This window comes from Artemia sp. Qi Xiang Cuo, chromosome 11, assembly GCF_049724085.1.
Source record: "Artemia sp. Qi Xiang Cuo chromosome 11, ASM4972408v1, whole genome shotgun sequence".
In the NCBI taxonomy this organism is placed as follows: Eukaryota; Metazoa; Arthropoda; class Branchiopoda; order Anostraca; family Artemiidae; genus Artemia; species Artemia sp. Qi Xiang Cuo.
The window spans coordinates 63,654,287-63,674,863 of record NC_142804.1 but is presented as its reverse complement, the minus strand read 5'-3'; the positions used below and the strand labels follow the sequence as shown (position 1 = coordinate 63,674,863).

Genomic DNA, 20,577 nt, shown 5'->3' with positions numbered 1-20,577 from the left:
TTCTTATGTTTTCTTCCTACTAAGAATAATTTTGTTTTTGTTAAACCTTCAATATACCTCAAACCGCCTCATTTTTATCGAAAGCCAAAAAAGCTTAACATCGAAAGTATCAGAAGAAGCAAAAATACAGTTCTTGAGACAAGTTTTAAAGAGAGTTCCCACTTTCAAACTTTGAAAGGATTTAATCTAACAAAAAAAATCCAAATAGAAAACGATAAAAATATATTCTCTACTTATTGCTCTGATGTACAAGAAAATCTATTAGAGTGAGCGCCAGAAGTAAAAACAGTTTAATTGTTTTAAATAATTTAAACTTACTAGAAAATATAGTATAGAGAAGGAGGTTGAGGGCGAAGTATCCCCTCCCCCCAACTAAAAACCTGAAAACCTTTTTCAAGAACAATTAACAAAGACAAAAATGGAGATTAAACAAACCATTAAACAAAAATGTTCAAACAAAGAAAACAGAACCAACCCTTTTCAAATTTTCCCCAATGTTGGTCATACTCATCTTCTGCTTCTTCCTCAATTCGTCTATCCCATTCTTTGTCATTATCATTTCCTTCTTCAATCAAGTGTATCCTTGCTTCTTTGACTTCTGATTTCTTCCTCAGTATTTCTTGCTTTTTCAGCTTTTCATTGAATAAAGCCAAAAGTTGCCTAACTGAAGTTCCATATTTATTTCGCACATCCAAAGAATGTGGAGAAGCCTTTAGCAGAGGCAATACAAGGTCTTTATTAACTATAAATATAACAATTCTTAAATGCCAGAAATAAAAATACTTATGTGTTAATGTTGATGGCAAAAAAAAGGGGAAAAAAATTATGATTAAGGAACAAAATAACACTGACCGTGATGCAAATTTCTATTTTATGTATGCTTAATAGCATCTTATGCATGCTTAAACTCGCATGGGAGATCGGCTTTTCAGTTTTCAAAATTCGGCAAGATGTCGAAGAAATCTCGTAGAGCTTCCAGCTTTGTAATAAAAAAAACACTGCAACACTGCTGAACATAAAATATTATTCTTTAAAAATTTCGTCGGCGCTTTATTATTTTGCCTTATTTGTTTATTTCATGTGAATATCTCCCATTTTTATGTTGCTCAGCAACAGATACTATTTCAGAGGATCCATGAGAAGTTAGCCAGAATTTTTTTTTCTGGATCGTCAGACAAAGGCACGTGCCCACGCTGGTGAGCATAAAATATTCAAAAAATTTCACCGAAGCTTTAATATTTTGCCTTATTTTTTATTTACATGAATGTCTCCTATTTTTATGTTGCTCAGCAACAGATACTATTTCAGATGATCAATGAGAAGTAAGCCGGAAAGTTTTTTTAATTTTTGGACCGACAGACAAAGCCACATGCAACGCTGCTGAGCATAAAATATTAATCAAAAAAATTCACCGGCGCTTTATCATTTTACATTTTTTTTGTTTCATCTAACTTTCTCCAATTTGCACTATGGCTTGGCAACAGATAACATTTCAGAGGATCAATGAGGAGTAAACCAGAATTAATTTGTTATTTTTGGATCGTCAGACAAAAAAGTACCTGCAACGCTGATGAGAATAAAATATTATTCAAAAAATTTCACCGGCACTTTATCATTTCGCCGTTATGTATTTCTTTTGACTTTCTCCAATTAAATCAGAAAGGATTTTTATTTCTGGACCGTCAGATGAAAAGATTTATTTTTATTCCATACAATTGAAAATTCACTATACCTGATATTTCTTTAGCAAACACCAATGACGGAAACGGCAGAAATAAAAATAGTCGTACTGTTAATGGTGATAGTATATTTAAGAACAATAGATGAGTGATAAACAAAAGGCATAGTACTACATGAGACAAGGACTAAATCCTAAAGCTGTTTGAAGAAAATCTACTAGATTTTTACCACATAAATCATACAAAGACAATTTTAGGAACTACAACTACTGCTACTAACAATTCACCGCAGCACCAAGCTGCCTGATGCCAACACAGCTACGCGCGCTCCTCCTCTACCCCAATCTATTCAAAGCCTCCCTCTTTACACCCTCCCAGGAAGTTCCAATTTCCCTTGTATATTTCTTTATGACATCCTCCCACCCCAACCGTAGACAGCCTGCTTTCCGTTTAGCCATAGACGGGTGGCCGAAAAGGACAATCTTCGGCAATCTGTCATCCTTCATCCGCAGAACGTGCCCTAGCCATCTCAACGTTTCTCTCATCAAAGCCCTAGAAAGCGGGATTGAATCACACTTTTCGTACAACCTTCTGTTTGATTGTTTGAGATATTGTATTAACAACAAGTGGCTGAACAAGAAATTTGTTCGGTCCTACAATCTAAGTCTATAATGAAAGATAGGTTAAGATGGTTTGCCCAGAGTTTAAGGATGGCGAATAATAAGACCCAAAATGGTACTTTTGATTAACTAGCCACACAGGAAAAATAAGGTTGTCCTCGATTGAGGTGGGACAATGATATAAGAAAAGATTTAAAGAAAGCAGGAATTTCATAAGAGAGAGAGAGAGAGAGAGAGAGAGAGAGAGAGAGAGAGAGAGAAAGAGAGAGAGAGAGAGAGAGAGAGAGAGAGAGAGAAAGAAAGAGAGAGAGAGAGAGAAAGAAAGAAAGAGAAATAGAGAGAGAGAGAGATATGTTAAAATAAACTTGAGGATGATAAAATAAATAAAATGTCAAACTTGGTCAAGAAAACTGAACAAGCCCATTTATAAAATTTAATCTTAGAAAATTTCAAAATTACTTTGGAAAACTTAGAAACTTAGAAAATTACTTAGAAAAACTCCAAACTGGCATTTCCTACTAACCACTTACGCTTCCACCTACCAGGTGGAATTGTGAGATGCTGATCAGGGACGTGGGTAGGACTATGTTTTCTTTTTTTAATTAAAAAAAAATTAAGCTAATTAAAATGTAAATAAAAAATACATACAAATTATCGAAGATGTACAACAAATTATCAAGAAAATTGTATCTTAAGCCCAAAAAATAGGGATTTAAATTCAAGAATAAATTAAAACACAGCCATGGGTTTCATGCAACGTCCCGTGAATCCCATAAACTTCTATGTGAAGATATGGGTGATAAAAAATTATAAGAAAAAACCTTTAATTTTTACGGAGTATATTTGGAAATGAATCTGCAAATGGCTTTCCTAATGTAAAGGACTGAATAGGGGAGGATGGTGATGGTTGGTCAGTGGGACAGGTTGAACACTTAGATATTTGTCTGCCATCGGTTGAAAAAAAAATCGGAAACTCCTACTGAATGTGAGGAATTGCAGTGCAGTCATGCCATGAAAAAATGGCAGCGGTAGCCTCCATATGAAAAGAGCGGACAAAACTTTTCTCTTTCTTGGCGAGTTTTTTTTCCAGAATTGTTGGTAGACTTAATGTTGTTTTGAGAGAGAACGAGAAGGCCAATCTCAGAAATGATTCCAGGATAGAGCAGCCTGTTTATTGGTTTCCTTTTAGGCTTGGAAGCAAGTTCCCAACATTATTAGTTTTTCATGGAGTCGTGTTTTGGTTCATGCGTCCTGCGTGGGGTAGGTTGGATTTTTTTTTTTGGGGGGGGGGGCAGGTTGGTCACTTTAAAGGTGCACTGTCCAACCTGCCCCACTGGTGAAAAACAAGAAGAAAATTCACGTTTTTTCCATAAGTGCAGATCTTTATCAGTATTTTTGGTTATCGTTATGTCATCTTTCTAGGTGAGATCCAACAGACATGCGGACTTACACTAGAAAAACACAAAATGGGACCATTCCCCCAGAAGTCATGAGACAGGCTGTGCAAAAAGTACTGGAAGGTGGAAAATTTGCCACCATTGCACGCGAGATAAATATCGACTCTAACTCGACTCAAAATCGCTATGCCCAAAAATTTTCTGAAGAAGGTCGTACAAGTGCAACCGATGTTAGTAATGTTACGCTAGAGTAGTTTGTGCCACGGTATAGAACGCGCAAAGTTTTCGAGGCTGAAGAAGATTAAAGTCTTTAGCAATATCTTGTCAGAGCATCCCATCTTCACCACGGACTGTCGCCAAAAGAAGTCAGAACCTTGGCATTTGAGTTTGCGGAGAAACTCGGTAAGGATATTCGTCATTGGGAAGAAGCTAGAACAGTTGGTAAGGACTGGCTCTGGGCCTTCTTACGGCGTAACCCAACACTTTCTCTCAGATCTCCAGAAGCGGCAAGTATTGCAAGGGCAATTGCTTTTAACAGACCTGTAGTCAGTGCTTTTTTTTTTTACACATACGAGGAACTGTTGCGGACATATAGTTTTGCTGCTTGTGATGTTTGGAATCTAAACGAAACTGGCACCACTATGGTTCAGAATCCAAGAAAAATAAATGCTGAGAAGGGAAATAAACAAGTTGGCAGGATTACATCTGGAGAAAGAGGCGTACTAGTTACCAGGTGTACAGTTGTGTCAGCTCAAGGTACTGTTATCCCACCATTCCTGATTTTCTCAAGGGTAACGTATCTCCCACACATGATGAAGGAATCTCCGCCAGGGAGTGTGGGTGTTTCTCGTCCCTCAGGATGGATGACTGGAGAGAAAATCGTTGTTTTCCTGGAGCACTTCATTCACCATAGCAAGCCAAGTGTTGACAGACCAGTGCTGCTTCTAATGGACAATCACACCAGTCATATTACCATTGAGTCACTTGAGCTTATGAAAAAGTCCCACATTATCGCCTTAGCCTTCCCACCCCACACAAGCCATGAAGTCCAGCCACTAGACAGAAGTTGTTACGACCCGTTAAGTCATACTACAATGCTGCTTGTGACACATGGATGACGAAGATTCCAGGACAACTCATTTCTATTTATGACGTTGCGGAACTAGTTGGAACTGCCTTTTTTCGTGCTTTGACTCCAACGAATATCACCTCTGGATTCAGGGTCGCTGGAATCTGGCCCTGCGATCGCCATGTGTTCGGGGATGAGGAATTCCTAGCTGCTGATGTTACCGACAGACCCGAGCCATCCAATATTTCACACAGAACTGTTGTCCGATGGAATTGATGCAGAAGATAGGTCGAGCCATTCAGAGGCAGAACTAGGGTGTTCGACAACTTCTCGAGATCCTGGGGCATTAGTGTCTGCTGCTACTAATCCAGAAGTAGTAAGTCCCTATCTAAAAGCTCTGCCAAAAAAAGCTGATGCAATCAAACGAAAGAAGGGCAAATCTCAAGTTCTCACAGATACATCAATTAAAAATGCCTTGATTGAAGAACTGTCAGCTAAGAAGAAACGAAAAATTGGGAAGCCTGTTTTTAGTGGGATGAGAAACACCATTAAATCAAGCAGAAAGACTACAGAAGTAAGGACACTTTTTGCCGAAGCGGATGCGAGCCCTGATAGTGAAAGATAAATGGTCTTGGACGATGACTCGGATCTTGATGCTGATATGGATGACATTGCAACTGAAAAGGACGAAATCCGTGTGGGTGATTTCGTTCTTGTGGCATTTGTTGGCAAGAGGAAAAAATAATTTGCAGGTGAAGTGAAGGAAGAAACGAGCGAGGGATATATTGTGACCTTCCTTCGTAGGAAATCTCTCACATGGAAATTTGTTTTCCCAGAAGTAATTGACGAGGCTCTAGTCTTTCAAAGTGATATTGTTTTGAAGCTCCCAGTTCCCACGACCTCTGGAGGGACTGAACGTGCTGTGAAAGCACTAGTGTTTGACGTTTGTCTTGGGGAGTACTCAGTTGAATAAGTCATATCTTTTTCAGTTTTTGTTGTACTTGAAGCTGAAGAGTTGATAATTGAAGTTGAAAAAATTGTATTAGAAGCAAAATATACACCTTGTAAATGGAACAAGACTACTATTGTAATTGTGTTAGGTCTCGGAAGTAAAACAAAGATGACTCATTTTGTGACCAACCTAACCCATGCCCATAACCAACCTGCCCACCCCTGGGGCACATTGGTCACTTTTGACCTCACCAGTTAAAAATGTTGGTGAAAAAAATAATGGATGCATAAATCTAAAAAAAAATCAAAGAAGCTAGAACAATGAATGCTGCATCTTTCTATGTCAAAACCAATCTTCTGGTCTTAATACTTTGGCTAAAATTTCTATTAGAACAAAAATGTGACCAACCATCCCTACCCTCCCCTATTGTCGAAATAGAAGTAAAATTTCTAAAGATTGGGTCACATTATGGTCACACTTTTCACATGTTGAACTGTCTTCCAATTTCAAGCATAACATTTATAACTTATCAATCACATTGAAGATTTAAGGCTCAATTTTTTTAAGTTAAAAAATATGAAAGCTGTAAGTATTGGTTTGTCTATACTTGAGATGAGCAGTGGCATCAATTCATCAAAATTGAGGGAGGGGGCAAAATATGTTTTTTGTTTTTTTTTAATCTAAAGGGGGCAGTTTGGATGTTTTTAAATTTGTCCAACGAAAATGCAAAAAAGGGGCATTTTTCAATAAAAATACCAAAAAATATGTGGATTTCAAACTCTGTAGGGGGAAATCTATGTGGGGGCAGACCCCCCCCCCTACGTATTGACACCACTATAGGTGAGGCCAGCAATAGATGCAAAGACATAATAGGCAATTATTAGTAAAACTTGGTGACAAATTAATGTAGATAAATGCTTTTCAGACTAATTTTTTTGCCATTTCGATCTTCCACTTCTATAGTACAAGTAAGAAATTAAAACAAGGAAAAATATGCATCATTCATAGTGACTATGTGGCTCAGGCCTATGGTGTAACTTATGTTATCAATAGGTGTAACTATGGTGTGATTATTTGACTCGGGCCAAATTCCCCTCAACAGTGATTATTCTCATCATTAAAGGCCTGTTCCTGCTATCCTAACAAAAACTTTTGAACAAATTATCTTTCTATAAGCAAGCTGAAAATCGTCACATGACTTGACTAAGTTCCGTCCGGCCTTTGTGGCTTTATTGGGGTTTCTTCTCTTCTAAGTAGACGATGAATTGGGCGATGGTTTTTCAATCTATCTGGCGCTAGATGTAGTAGCAGGGAAAGGTTATGGTCCAGGAAGTTGTCGATCCATCTCTTACGAGCTCTTCCGTGGGGACGTGTGCAGTGAACCTGTCTTTTGAAGGTGGTTTCTGGTAGCTGTTGGCTGATATTTACTGAATATGGCCAAGCCAGCGGAGTTATTGGCTTTTGAACCGGTCCATAACGGTTCGGGGCCAACGGAGAAGCTTTTAGGAGTCTCCATTTGAGATTTGGACGACGTGAGTATTCCCACAATACATTTAAGAAACTTAGTTACAACTGCGGAGATCCTTCGCTCATCATCAGCCTTTTTTGACCAAGTTTCGCAACAGTCGCATCTTTAGAGATGCTGACAGAGCCTTGTTTTCCCAAATTGGCAAGAAGTTCTTGAAGCTGGCGCTAGCCAGGCCGAGTCTTCGCTTGATTGCTTTTCAGGAGTCGTTGTCAGAAGTTAAGAGGCTCCCTAATAGAAGGAGTTAAAATTTTCTATTGGCTGCCCTTTTATTTTCAGCTGCATAGTTCTTGTAGCAGGGTCTTGAGACACCCACATAACCTTAATGTTGGCTGTAATAATAATCTTCCCCAAAACCTCGGTTATTAACACTAGCTAATCGGTGTCAGTTAAGAGTAGATACTCTTGGCTGTTGATTTTCTCGATGTTATCTGCATATGCCAGTTTATTGACAAGGTTCCCTGCAATTTCCGCACCGTCTACAGTTTTAGCAAGTGATAGTGCAGCGTTGAAGAATAGATTAAAGAGGTGGGGTGACAAGAGGCAACCTTGGAGAACACCCGCCGATGTTAGCAAATCTTCTGCCAGGCCTCGGGCGTCAGGACCTGGCTAACGAAGATTGTTAATAGCAATCATCAATAAAATTATCCAACATTCAATTAACTGTGGAGAATCAAGTAAATTTCGCAAAAGTGAATAAATACAGTGAAAGAATAATGTACACTTATAATACTAGAAAACTAAAAGTGAATATGAAAAACCACAAATAAACACCAAAAAATTCTTACTTTTTTCAATATCTTTCTCATTCTTCTCACTTAAGCCATATTTGAATGCATAATGTAATGGAACATTCCCCAGGTTATCAGGAATATTTAACAATTTAGAATGCCCATGCTTTAATAGAATGGAAACCAAGTCCAACTTTCCCTTCTTGCAAGAGTAATGGAATATATTCATCTTATTGCTTCTGCTGGCATAAATATTTTCATCACTTTCATTGAGCAGTTTTAATACCTTTTTGTACCGTTCTTGTTTGATCAGCTTTTTAAGTTTCTTCATTTGCTGAAAGAAAAAAACATTAACCTTCAAAAGGAAAAAAAACCTATAGAAGTGAATCAGCTTGAAAAAGAAAGAAAAAAAAAAGAAAAAGAAAGGTTCGTTTACTCATAGTAGCTTTAAACAATACAAACTTCAGTTCAAATGATTTTGAAAGGCAGTAGTAAGTAAAATACCTCTAATTGCCAAACGGCTGCATTTTGCTTCACTTTATAATACTTTCAGCTTTCAGGGACGCATCCAACCAAAAGTTAGGACAAAAGAAAACAAATTTGACGGAAAACTTAAAAGCATTTATTTTTGCGCGAAAACACAACAATGTGAACCCAGGATTAATGCTAGCAGAGAGAAGTGATTGATGGACACTATAGCAACACCCAGTTCACCACTCTTCTGTCTACCAAAAGAAACACTAACCGTTGATTTTCATATCGTTTGCGGTTGGTAAATAAATATCTGCATTTATCAACTGGCTAAAAAGGCTGTACTTTAAAATGCTTCCATAATATAACAGTCCAACTTACAATAAAACGCAATAAATATGACACAGAATCCATAAACGCCCATTTCAAACATTTCAAACGCCCAGTTGCAATAAGATGATATTTGCATCTTTTTTATATTGATTGTTCATCTGATTATTTTATTTTATGTATCAAATAAATATGTGAATTTAAAACTTATATGAATTTAAAATTTTATGAACAAATTAATTTGATCCCACCAAGTTTCAATATCATGAAAGAGATACATGAATGTCCTCTTTATCAATAAGGATAGAATAATTATTTTTCCCTTTAAGATGGTAAGAGGGTGATCACCCAATATGAGGATGGGATAAAATTTAAAAAGTTAAATATGTGGTTGTCTTTTTAAGAGGTACTAAAGCTGAAGCTCTGAAAGAAAAGTCTGCTATGAACAGGAGCTTTGGTGCTTGGGAGGAGAAGAGTACTTCAGAAGCTTTGAACTGCAGCATACTTACAAAGAAAATTGACAATTCCACAAGATTTTTATCCATAATATATCACTATTTTCAGTAGGAAAAGAATTAAAAAAGTTAAACCATAAAGAGTTTCATTTTTATTACATGTGGACACCACTAATATTGTTGTTTTCTGCTCTCATATGATTTTAATATGTCAACGGAAAACAAAAAGTTTGCTCCATAGCTGAGATTCAGATCTATTCATATATCAAACAAAACTTTTGAATTTTGGTGTACAGGGTTCTTTAGATTAATAATACTTTGAAAATTATTTGAAAATCGCTGAAAAAGGACTAATTTTTAAGCTTATTTTTAGTCCTTTTCTATGAAGATGTTGAAGTAGTATAATAATTCTGACTCAGTGAATATTGTCCTATTTCTGCAAGTAACATTTATAGGATTGTCATATTTTAAAAACAGCAAAGAAAGTTTCTTTAGGAGCCAATATCTCCATGCATTTTATGTTGCTCTTGGCCCCAAATAACCAAAAAATACATCTTTTTAAGAATTAAGGCTTTGTTGGTGGGGTCCAAAGTTTTGGATCTTCACCTAAAAAGCAATATGTCTGTTTTAGAACATTGTCTGCTCTTCTAAAGCACAAAGATCACATATCAATTCTGATTCTAGGTTATTGGCAATCATTAATTTTAGGTGTACTAACTAAAAGAAATTTCAAGCATATATTCCGACACCAGTATTTTCAAACTGGGAAATTTAAACAATATTAAGAGTTTAAATTTAGTATAAAGTTAGGAAAAGTTCAGCTAAAGTAAGAGTTTAAACCACATTCTCCTACACAGTTTAAGAGTTTAAATTACTCTCTGTTCATCTAAGGATCAATGATCATCTATTGATGCATGTGAATAGTTTTATTCACTTTAAAGAAAACCAATGTTTTTTTTACTTCAAAATAGGCTCTCTATTAACGAATTATCTATTTAACTGGGAGAGCTAAAATATCCTTTTTCTTTTGGTCACAATAAATACTGTTCAAATCATAGGTAATGCACCATCGCAGCAAAAATAAAGAGACATGTGGGAACACTGTACTTTTTTTTTACCAGGCTTCAGATTATAGTTTGATCACTTACTGACAATATAAATTCATTTCAATTATCATGGCATGAACCATAGCTGCAAAAATAAAGAGCCATGTGGGCACAATATATTATTTATTTATTTTCTTTACCAAGGCACATCGTACACATGGAGCTATTTCGGACAAAATAAATACTGTTCATAGTCTTTTCAGGGAAAGAGAAAATAACACTTTAAATCTTTTCGTTTTATAAGACTTTATAGTTTGGCCTGCTATTTGTATGCTGGAGAAAAATTTTCAGCAATTTTTAACAACATTCACCATTTTAAAAATCTGGACACAAATAGTACTGTTTAACTTAGTTTCATACCTCCTCTAGTTGCCCTGAAATGAAAAACTTGATACATTCCGCAAAAAATCTTTTTACTTTCTTTGATAGCTTTGATACAGTTACGCTATTTTCATTTGATTAAATTTTAAGAGCAGAAGTAGTCCCAAAATTTTGAACATAATACCCTCAGTAGTTCTTGGAACACTTCTGAGATGCCTTATTGGCAATTAGTAGTAACACACAGCATTTTGTTTTAATCTAAAGACAACATTTAGTTTTTAAACATAATGGGCAAACGGGAGGATGGGAGTGGAAGGCACTAAAAAGGGCACTAGCCCATTGAAATTCCAATCGAATGAGCCTGTTTTGAAGATTCTACGACAACGCCTGCAATAAAAACCTTATATGCCCCCAGGGCATAACTTAAAACCCTTGCTCTGAGGGTTGTGGGGGAGTGTTCTCCTCAAAAACATATTTTCTATCAGGAAATCAACTACGCTGAACAAAATGGCTATCTCACAATTTTGACTGGATGTGTTTGGGGAAATGATGGGCGTGGGGGGGGGGCTAGTTGCCCTCCAATCACTTTCGACTATTAAAAAGGGCACTAGCCCTTTGAATTTCCAATCGAATGAGCCTGTTTCGTGATTTCCAATCGAATGAGCCCCTTTTGAAGTCTCTACGACGACCCCTTCTATATGAAGTGCCCTGCTTTAAAGAAAAAAACAAACTGTACATTGTGTCAACATTGAGCTTATATGCCATCAGGGCATAACTTAAAACCCTTGCCCCGAGGGTTTTGGAGGAGTTTCTTCCTCAAAAAAAGATATTTTATATCTGGAAATCAGCTACGCTGACAAAATGCCTATCTCAAAATTTTGATTCGATGTGTTTGGGGGAATGATGGGCGTGAAGGGGGGCTAGTTGCCCTCCAATAACTTTCGACTATTAAAAAGGGCACTAGCCCTTTGAATTTCCAATCAAATGAGCCTTTTTTGAGGTTTCTACGACAACGCCTTCTATAAAAGCCTTATATGCCCCCAGGGCATAACTTAAAACCCTGGCCCTGAGGGTTGTGGGGGAGTGTCCTCCTCAAAAATATATTTTCTATCTGGAAATCAACTAAGCTGAACAAAATGACTATCTTAAAATTTCGATTGGATGTGTTTGGGGGAATCATTGGCGGGAGGGGGGGGTAGTTGCCCTCCAATCACTTTCGACTATTAAAAAGGGCACTAGAACTCGCGATTTCAATCGAATGATCCCCTTTTGAAGTCTCTACGACGACCCCTTCTATATGAAATGCCCTGCTTTAAAGAAAAAAAACTGTACATTGTGTCAACATTGATCTTATATGCCCTCAGGGCATAACTTAAAACCCTTGCCCCGAGGGTTGTGGGGGAGTTTCTTCCTCAAAAAGATAGTTTCTATTTGGAAATCAACTACGCTGAACAAAATGGCTATCTCAAAATTTTCACTGGATGTGTTTGAGGGAATAATGGGCGTGGGTGGGGGGGGGGCTAGTTGCCCTCCAATCACTTTCGACTATTAAAAAGGGCACTAGCCACACCGATTCCCAGTCGAATGAGCCCTTTCTGAAGTTTCTGTGAGAGTTCCTTCGATACGAAGTGCCCGGGTATGGAAAAAATTTTACATTGTGCCCACATCGTTTTTTACTTAGGCAGTGCTAGCGCGCTGCCTATGATATAAGGTTTTTATGTAAAGGGTGGTCGTATGAACTTCGGAGGAGGCTCATTCAATTGTAGATTAGAAGTTCTAGTGACCTTTTTAAGAGTCAAAAGTGATCAGAGGGCAACCAGCCCCTCCACACCTTTTATCGCCACATGCTTCCGATCAAAATTCAGTCCTTGGTGATTCAGTCCTCCGGTAATGACGTAGCCCCCCACAGACCTTGGGGCATGTGTTGTAAGTTATAAAAGTTGACAATTGTTTATATACAAGGTTTGTTATTGGGAAAAGGGGGCACGTTTGATCCTGAATCTTCAAAAAGGCTAAGAATATTACGGTAAAACTTTTAGAAAATATTGAGGGAGATGTCAAACAAAACCAAAGCACACTACACGCAGGGGGCTTGTCAAACGGAACAACAGCAATATCTAAGGAATGGTTAATGGTATTAAGTTAAAACTTTGAAGGCATGTTGAGAGGTATGTTGAAAAAGGAACGAAGGGCAGCCCCCCCCCCCTGCCCTTTTAGATGCTCCCATTAACACAGATAGAGATCTTAAAAAGTTATTTTATTCGAAATAGTCACGAAGTCTAATAGCTATGCCTCTGGGGATACAATGCCTCCACAGCCCCAGGACAAGGAATGTAAATTATACAATTTGTCCATTTTTCGAATGCAGAATTTATCATTGGGGAAGGGGGGAATGTTTGATCCTTGGCGTGTCCAAAAAGACTAAGGGTATTGATGCAAAATTTCGGGAAATGTTGAGGGGTATATTGAGCTAATTCAGAAGAAACTATAAGTATCGAAGTTAACAAAAATGTGTTTCTGCAATATCTTAGAAACAGGTGAAGGTATTAACTAGTAACTTTCAGGGCCACTACTGCTACTATTGCAGCGGCAAATGAAGCTGGTTGCGACTAAAAATTTGACTACTTCCAACTGCGACAACTTGCAACTGTGACAACTTGCGACTGCTTGCAATAGCTACTAAGTCTACTTGTGACTACTTTCATGGGAATGCCGGGGGGGATGTTGAGCTTTGAAAGTTTAATGTTGAAAAAAATATCACTTTGATGTTTTGATACTTTGATGTTAGCAAAGAACTTTGATATTGAAATGGGGAAAGTTGAAAAACTTGACACTTTGGGCAATTAAAAACGAACAGAATTTAATTAAAAGAAGCTTTCTGAAAAAGAAGTTTTTCAATGAAAAATAAAAGTCTAAAACCCGCTGCGTCATTTGCGCTTTACTGTAAACGAATTATATTACGACTATTTGCTTTTGTACTTACAAAACTTAAAATTACAGTGAAATAAAATCTTCAACTGCTGAGCTTTCAGCAATCAATATATTATATATCAAATATTTTGTTTAATTTTATTAGTTCTTTCCAATGACTTTTCAAGACATATATTTTTTTAAAAAAAACACAAATGACGCAATAGGCTTTAGACTTTTACAGTTAGGAGAGGGGAACGGGACTGTTGCCAAACCCTTGTTTGTAGTGATTTTTGTTCGTTTTAAGTTTTATTTGAAAACTCAATTTATGTTTTACTGCGTTTTAAGATTTATTTATTTATTTATATTAGTACCTGTTATATGTTTGTTTGCTATGATTGTTTATTTAATTTCTGTTCGTTTTGAACTTCACTTATTCTTTAACATTAATTTCCTGTTGTTTTGAGTTAGAATTATTATATGCATTCATTTCTGCTCGTCTTAAGTTTAATGTGGCTATTTACTTTTCTTTGAAAAATTACTTTTTCGGAAAGTTGGTTTTGATTAATTTTAAAAAGTTTTTAGCACTTGATTAACTTTTTTTTCTTTTTCTTTGCTATTTAAAAACGTGCGTCGTTAGTACTTGATTAATTGTATTTTCTTTTCTAGGTTGTTTTCCGAGGCACGATTGAAGGAAAAAGTTGAATTTCAGGTAACTAAGTTTTGTTATTTAAATATAAGTATCTACTATTTGATTAATTTTATTTTTCTAGGTTCTTTTTCGAGGCACAATTGGAGATAAAAGTTGAATCCTGGCAAGTAAATTTTACTTTTTGAAAACTGAAAAAAAAATTCGACTGAAAGTAAGGAGTAAGATTCAAACTTAAAACAAACAAAAATTATTTCTTTTATGAAGGAGGTTTCCCTTTCCTCAATCCCTCGCTAACTACGCTAAAGCTTTTTAGGACTTTAAGATAGCTTCTTACAGGGGCGTCCCGAGGGGGCGGGGAGGGGCACCCCCCCCCCCCCAACTTTTTTGGCATTTGGTAAAATATTCGCCGAAGGCGAAAATTTCGGCAGACATTTTGCAAAATCGGCTGAAATGTAGCGAAATTCTTGATTTCTGCAGAAAATTCAGCATAAATCAGGTAGTGATTCGGTAAAATTTACAAAGATCGCCCTCCCCCAATAAAATGAGCCTCAGGACGCCCCTGGCTTCTTATTCCAACTAAACGGCGGTTCTTCCAGTGGGTCGTTCTTAATGAATTAGGACAAAAAGTCAAACTTTAGATTAAAGAGTGAGGGATTGAGGAGGCAATAACTTACGAAATAATTTTTGTCCGTTTAAAGTATTAATGTTGCTTCTTACTACCAGTTGAAAAACTTTATTAATTTTTTTTTTATCTAAATTTGATAGTTCTTCCAAAAATGCCGGGGAACCGTAGACAATTCCTTTCACCCCTCCCAGAAAAATTCCTCCCACGGTAAATCCCCCATAAAACTTCCTCTTGCATAAAATACTTCCAGGAAAATTCCCCCTGGATAATGCCCTCTTCACTAAAAATTCCTCCGGAAAATTTCCAGCGGACGAATCCACCGAAAAATTCTCCTTATTTCTTTTGAAAATTTTTTTTTTTTTAATCTAATTTCTGATAATTTCCCCATTCATACCGGTAACCCTCCCCCTCCCCATGGAGTTTTTCCCGAAAAATCCCCAGCCAATAGGAAGTTCCTCTCACAAAAACGAAAAAATTTCCCGCGGAAAATCCCAACACCCTAAGGATAAATCCCCACGACAATTCCCCCTCCCCCTGAAATTTCCTCCCAAGCAATTCCCTCAGAATATTTCCTCCATGAAAATTCAGTAGCCAATAGAGAAAGTAAGACCAACAAAAAGAATTTCGTATGTGAATTCTCAACAGTTCCCCCTGAACAAAATTTCCGGTTTAAATTCCCCCCCCCCCCCCCGTAGACTTCCCCCCGCACAGAAAATTCTACTCTTGAAAAATTCTCCGGGTCTGGAGAAAGACTACACTTATCCCTGAAAAATTTTATTTATTTATTCTTTATTTTTTTATTTATTCTTTTTATGTATGAACTGTTACCAAAATTCCTTTTTTTGAGTTTCGGTTACTTTTGGACCGAGTTGTTCCTTTCTTTAAGTTCGTAACCAAGAACTGTTTGAATAATTTATTTTCTTTACTATTTTTTTCCAAGGAAGAAGTTGGAGGAAAGAGTTGGATCTCAGGCAGTAAATTTCACTATTTAAGAATATTTGCCGTTAGTCTTTGACTAATCTCATTTTGTTTTCTAGGTTTTTTTTTCCAAGGCACCATTGGAGGAAAAAGTTAGTCTCAGGTAAGCAAGTTTTGCTATTTAAAAACATGCGTCTTTAGCAATCGGTTCGTTTTATTTTATTTTTTCTACTTCCTTTTAATCAAGAAACTAAATTACAATCATTGTTCTTATGACGCCATACAACAATAAAGGGTGACGTCATTTTGAGTATATATTCAAACACAATCGAAATACTCTATTAGTTTCTCAAAGATTTTCGAGGAAAGACATGTAGAATAAAAAGAAAAAGGTGTCACTGGAGCTCACGCAAGTAACTTCTGACTATCTAAGGATGAAATTCTTGTGAATTTGACTAATTTCTGGTTTATTTTTCTAGGTTCTTTTTTAATGCAGCATTGAATGAAAAACTTTGATCTAAGGTAAGCAATTTTTCTATTTAAGAAGATTTTCTTGCGTATTAGAATAATTTACTTTTTTTGTTACTTCTTGAGGCACCACTGAAGGAAACAGTTGAATCACACGTAAGAATATTTTGCTGTTTAAAATTAAGTGTCTTTAGTACATGATTTATTTTATTTTTCTTTACCTAGGTTCTTTCCCGAAACACTATAGGAGGAAAAAGTTGAATCTCAGGTTAAGAAGTTTTGCTATTTAAAATTAAGTGTCTTTAGAACTTGATTAATTTTCTTCTTCTTTTTCTAGGTGCTTTTTCGGGGTATCGTCGAAGGAAAGAGTTGAACCTCAGGTAATTAAGTTTTGTTATTTAAAAACAAGTGTCGTTAGTACTTGATAATTTTTTTTTCTATGTTATTTTCGAGGCACAACTGGCGAAAAAAGATGAATCTCAGGTAAGCAACTACTAACTACTACTAATAACTCACCGCAGCACCAATCTGCCTGAGGTAAACACAGCTACGCCCGCTCCTCCTCCATCCCAATTTATTCAAAGCCTCCCTCTTTACACCGTCCCAGGAAGTTCTCAATTTCCTTAAACATTTCCTTACGACATTCTCCCACCCTAATCGAAGACAGCCTGCTTTTTATTTAGCCCTAGCCGGTTGGCCGAAAAAGATTATCTTTGGCAATCTTCCAAGGCCAATAAAAAAAATCCCACATTTTTGTAGGTAGGGGGTTGAAACCTCCACAGTAGGGTTCACTGATATGATCAGGAAAAAGTAGAATCTCAGGTAGTAAGTTTTGCTGTTTAAAACTATTTGCCTTTAATTCTTGACTAATCTTATTTTCTTTTCTAGGTTCTCTCCCGAGCCACCGTCGGAGGAAATAGTTGAATCTCAGGTAATTAAGTTCGCTATTTAAAAATAAGTGTCTTTAGTAATTGATTAATTTTATTTTTATTTTTTAAGTTCTTTTTCGAGACACCGTTGGAGGCAAAAGTTGAATCCCGGGGAAGTAAGTTTTGCTTTTTTAATTGATTAAATAGATAAAAAAAAGTGTTTTCAACTGAAAGTAAGGAGCAACATTATAACTTACGACCAACTGACATTATTCTGTTTTGAGGGGGACTGCCCCTCCTGAGTCCCTCGCTATCTACGCTCCCCTAATTATAAAAATCACATAAATTTTCCCCCGGGCAGTTTCCTTGGAATATTGTCCCTTTCTTCGAGAAAGAAAAGATCACCCTTAGAATTGAAAAAAATAAGTAAGTTTTGCTATTTGCTATAATGTAAGTAAGTTTTGCTATTTAAAAATAAGTGTCTTCAGTATTTAATTTATTTTGTTTCTATTTTTCTAGTTCTTTTTCGACGCACTATTGGAAGAAAAAGTTGAATTCGACGTAAGTAAATTTTGCTATTTAAAGATAGGTGTCTTTAGTATTTGATTAATTATACTTTTTTCTAGATTAATTTAGTGGCCCCACTGGAGGAAAAAGTTGAAATTTAGGTAAGTCGGTTTCGCTACTCGAAGATAAGTGTCTTTAGCATTTGATTAAATCTCTTTGTCTTTCTAGGTTATTTTCTAATCAAAACACCAAGTTACAACTATTGTTCTCATGACGTCATACAACAACAAAAGGTGACGTCATTTTGAGCATGTATTCAAACATAATACAAATACTCTATCAGTTTCTCAGAGATTTCAAAAGAAAGATATGTAAAATAAAAAGGAAAAAGCGTCACTTAATCTCACGTAAGTAACTTTCGACTATTTAATGGCGACTTTCTTGTATTTTTGACTAGTTTCTTTTTCCAGGTTCAAGTTTCAAGGCTAACATTGAATAAAAAATTTGGATACAAGGTAAGTAAATTTTTAAATTTAATGAGATGTTCTTGTGAATTAGAATGAATTATCTTTTCTTTTTCGTTGTTATTTTTCAAGGCATCATTGGAGCAAAGAGTAGAATCTCTATTAAGTAAGTTTTGCTGTTTAGAAAGTTGAATAATTTGTCTTCAGGATTCATTTAATACAAATAGCTGTCGTAGTAACGGCTGACACCGCAACTAAATTACGCTACCCTTTACAACAATATATATATATATATATATATATATATATATATATATATATATATATATATATATATATATATATATATATATATATATATATATATATATATATATATATATATATATATATATATATATATATATATATATATATATATATATATATATATATATATATATATTATATATATATATATTTATATATATATATATATATATATATATATATATATATATATATATATATATATATATATATATATTTATATATATATATATAATTATATATATATATATATATATATTAAGTACGATTAAAAACACTAGTTAAAAAAGGAAAGAATGAATTGCTGAAACGATTTGTCCTGCAGCGTACTGGTTCCAGCTTATTCATGTGGCGTGTGTTTCTGTTGACTGGTGGCGGGGGGTAGTAGGAATCGTTGTTTATCACTCAAAAGAACGGAATGCTGCCCAAATTTGCACATCAGCTGATACCTTCGTTCTTTAAATGTTTGGATTTTTAGAGCTGCGAGGGCTGAATCATAAGTAACATATTTGATTCCTAGAATGGTTTTTAGGGCCCGCTTTTGCACTGTCTCGTTCATCATTAAGGTGGTCGATGTTATGCACTTGAGGCCCCCAAACTGGGCACAAGTATTCAAGCAGAGGGCGTACGTAACATGTGTACGCGAGCAGCAATTGCTTTATAGAAAAACCCAATCGACGCAGTGAGGTTAAGGGTCGCAGCGCGTAGTTGCCCTTTCTCAAAAGATTCGTGACGTGTGGCCCAAACGAACAATCGTCACTGAATGTCACACGAAGGACAACTGCAGTCGACGTGGTGGGTACCAGTGGTTCAGGGCAAGCAACATCTCCTTTTACAGGATTGAAGCGCATCACTTTTGTTTTCTTCATATTAACCTGGAGCCCGTTTGTACTACGCTGATCATTGAATTTATCTTTTAGGTCACTATCGAACTGAGGGATTACTTGAGATTTCTCAATGAGGTATTTCAGCAAGGATGACAAATCGTCCACAAATTTGAATCGTTCGTCAGTGTTGTAAAATAAAATGTAGTTAATGACGGCTAAAAATAAGAGAGCAGCAAGTTTGGTGTCTTGAGGGGCGCCACATGTTAGCTCCGCCCACTCCTTGGAAAATCGCAAATACTCACTGGTATCGGTGTCTCAGGAAGTCTACTATTACTAGCACAACAGTCTTTCTAGCGCCCATTCGTTTTAGATTCTGCAAAGCCGTGATGTGACGGATCAGGTCGAATGCCTTGCAATAATCGGCCAAAAGGAGGTCAACTATGGTACCCCCTTTGTCTATTTAAAAATTAATGTCTTAAGCAGTTGGTTAATTTTAGTTTCTTTTGTATTCTTTTTAACGCATAATTGAAAGAAGTTAAATCTCAGGTAAGTAAGATTTACTATTTAAAAATAGCAGTCTTTAGTACTTGTATAAATAATTTTTATTTTTCTATGTTTATTTCCAACGCACCATAGGAGGAAAAAGTTGAATCTCAGGTAAGTAAGCATTGCTATTTAAGGATAAGTGTCTTTAGCACTTGATTAATTTTCTTTTCTTTCCTAGGGTTTTTCCTGAGGCATCATTGGAGGAAAAATCGGGGATCTAAGGTACGAAATTTTTCTGATGGTAGTCGTTTTGAAATATAAAATTACTTACCTGAGATTCGAAAATCAGAAATAGTTACGCCTGGGGTAAGCAAGTTGTGGTATTTAGCAGTAACTGTCTTTAGTATTTTATTTTATTTTTCTAGGTTCTTCCAGAAAAACCATTGGAGGAAAGACTTGAATCTCAGATAATTAAGTTTTGCTATTTCAAAATAACTGTCTTTAGTATTTGCTTAATTTTATTTGTATTTTTCTAGGTTCTTTTTTTTTTTTAATACGAAATTACTTACCTTAGATTCAACAATAAGATATAGTTGTTTCAGGTAAGTGGGTTTTAGCATTTAAAAGTTACTGTCTTTAGTTTTTTATCAATTTTATTTTCTTTTTTTAGGTTCATTTCTGAAGCTCCATTGGAGGGAAAATTGGGTATCTAAGGTAAGTAAATTTGCTGATGACAGTCGTTTTGAAATATAAAATCACCTGCCTGAGATTCAACAGTCAGATATAGTTGTCTCAGATAAGTAAGTTTAAGTACTTAAAAGTAACTGTCTTTAGTATTTTATCAATTTCTAGGTTCTTTTCTGAGGCTCCATTGGAGGAAAAATAG

The 20,577-nt window shown here is 35.9% G+C and overlaps 1 protein-coding gene across 5 annotated transcripts in view; it reads right to left on the bottom strand.

The window, feature by feature from the left end:
* Nucleotides 1-20,577, bottom strand: part of LOC148947232 (uncharacterized) — a 47,421-nt gene that overhangs the window by 3,507 nt on the left and 23,337 nt on the right. For all 5 annotated transcript variants that reach the window (XM_089097333.1, XM_089097334.1, XM_089097335.1 and 2 more), the window contains 2 exons: nucleotides 8,031-8,307; nucleotides 476-742 (listed from right to left, as the gene is read on the bottom strand). In XM_089097333.1, coding sequence (XP_088953459.1) covers nucleotides 476-742; nucleotides 8,031-8,307 — 544 coding nt within the window. The remainder of the gene's footprint in view (nucleotides 1-475; nucleotides 743-8,030; nucleotides 8,308-20,577) is intronic.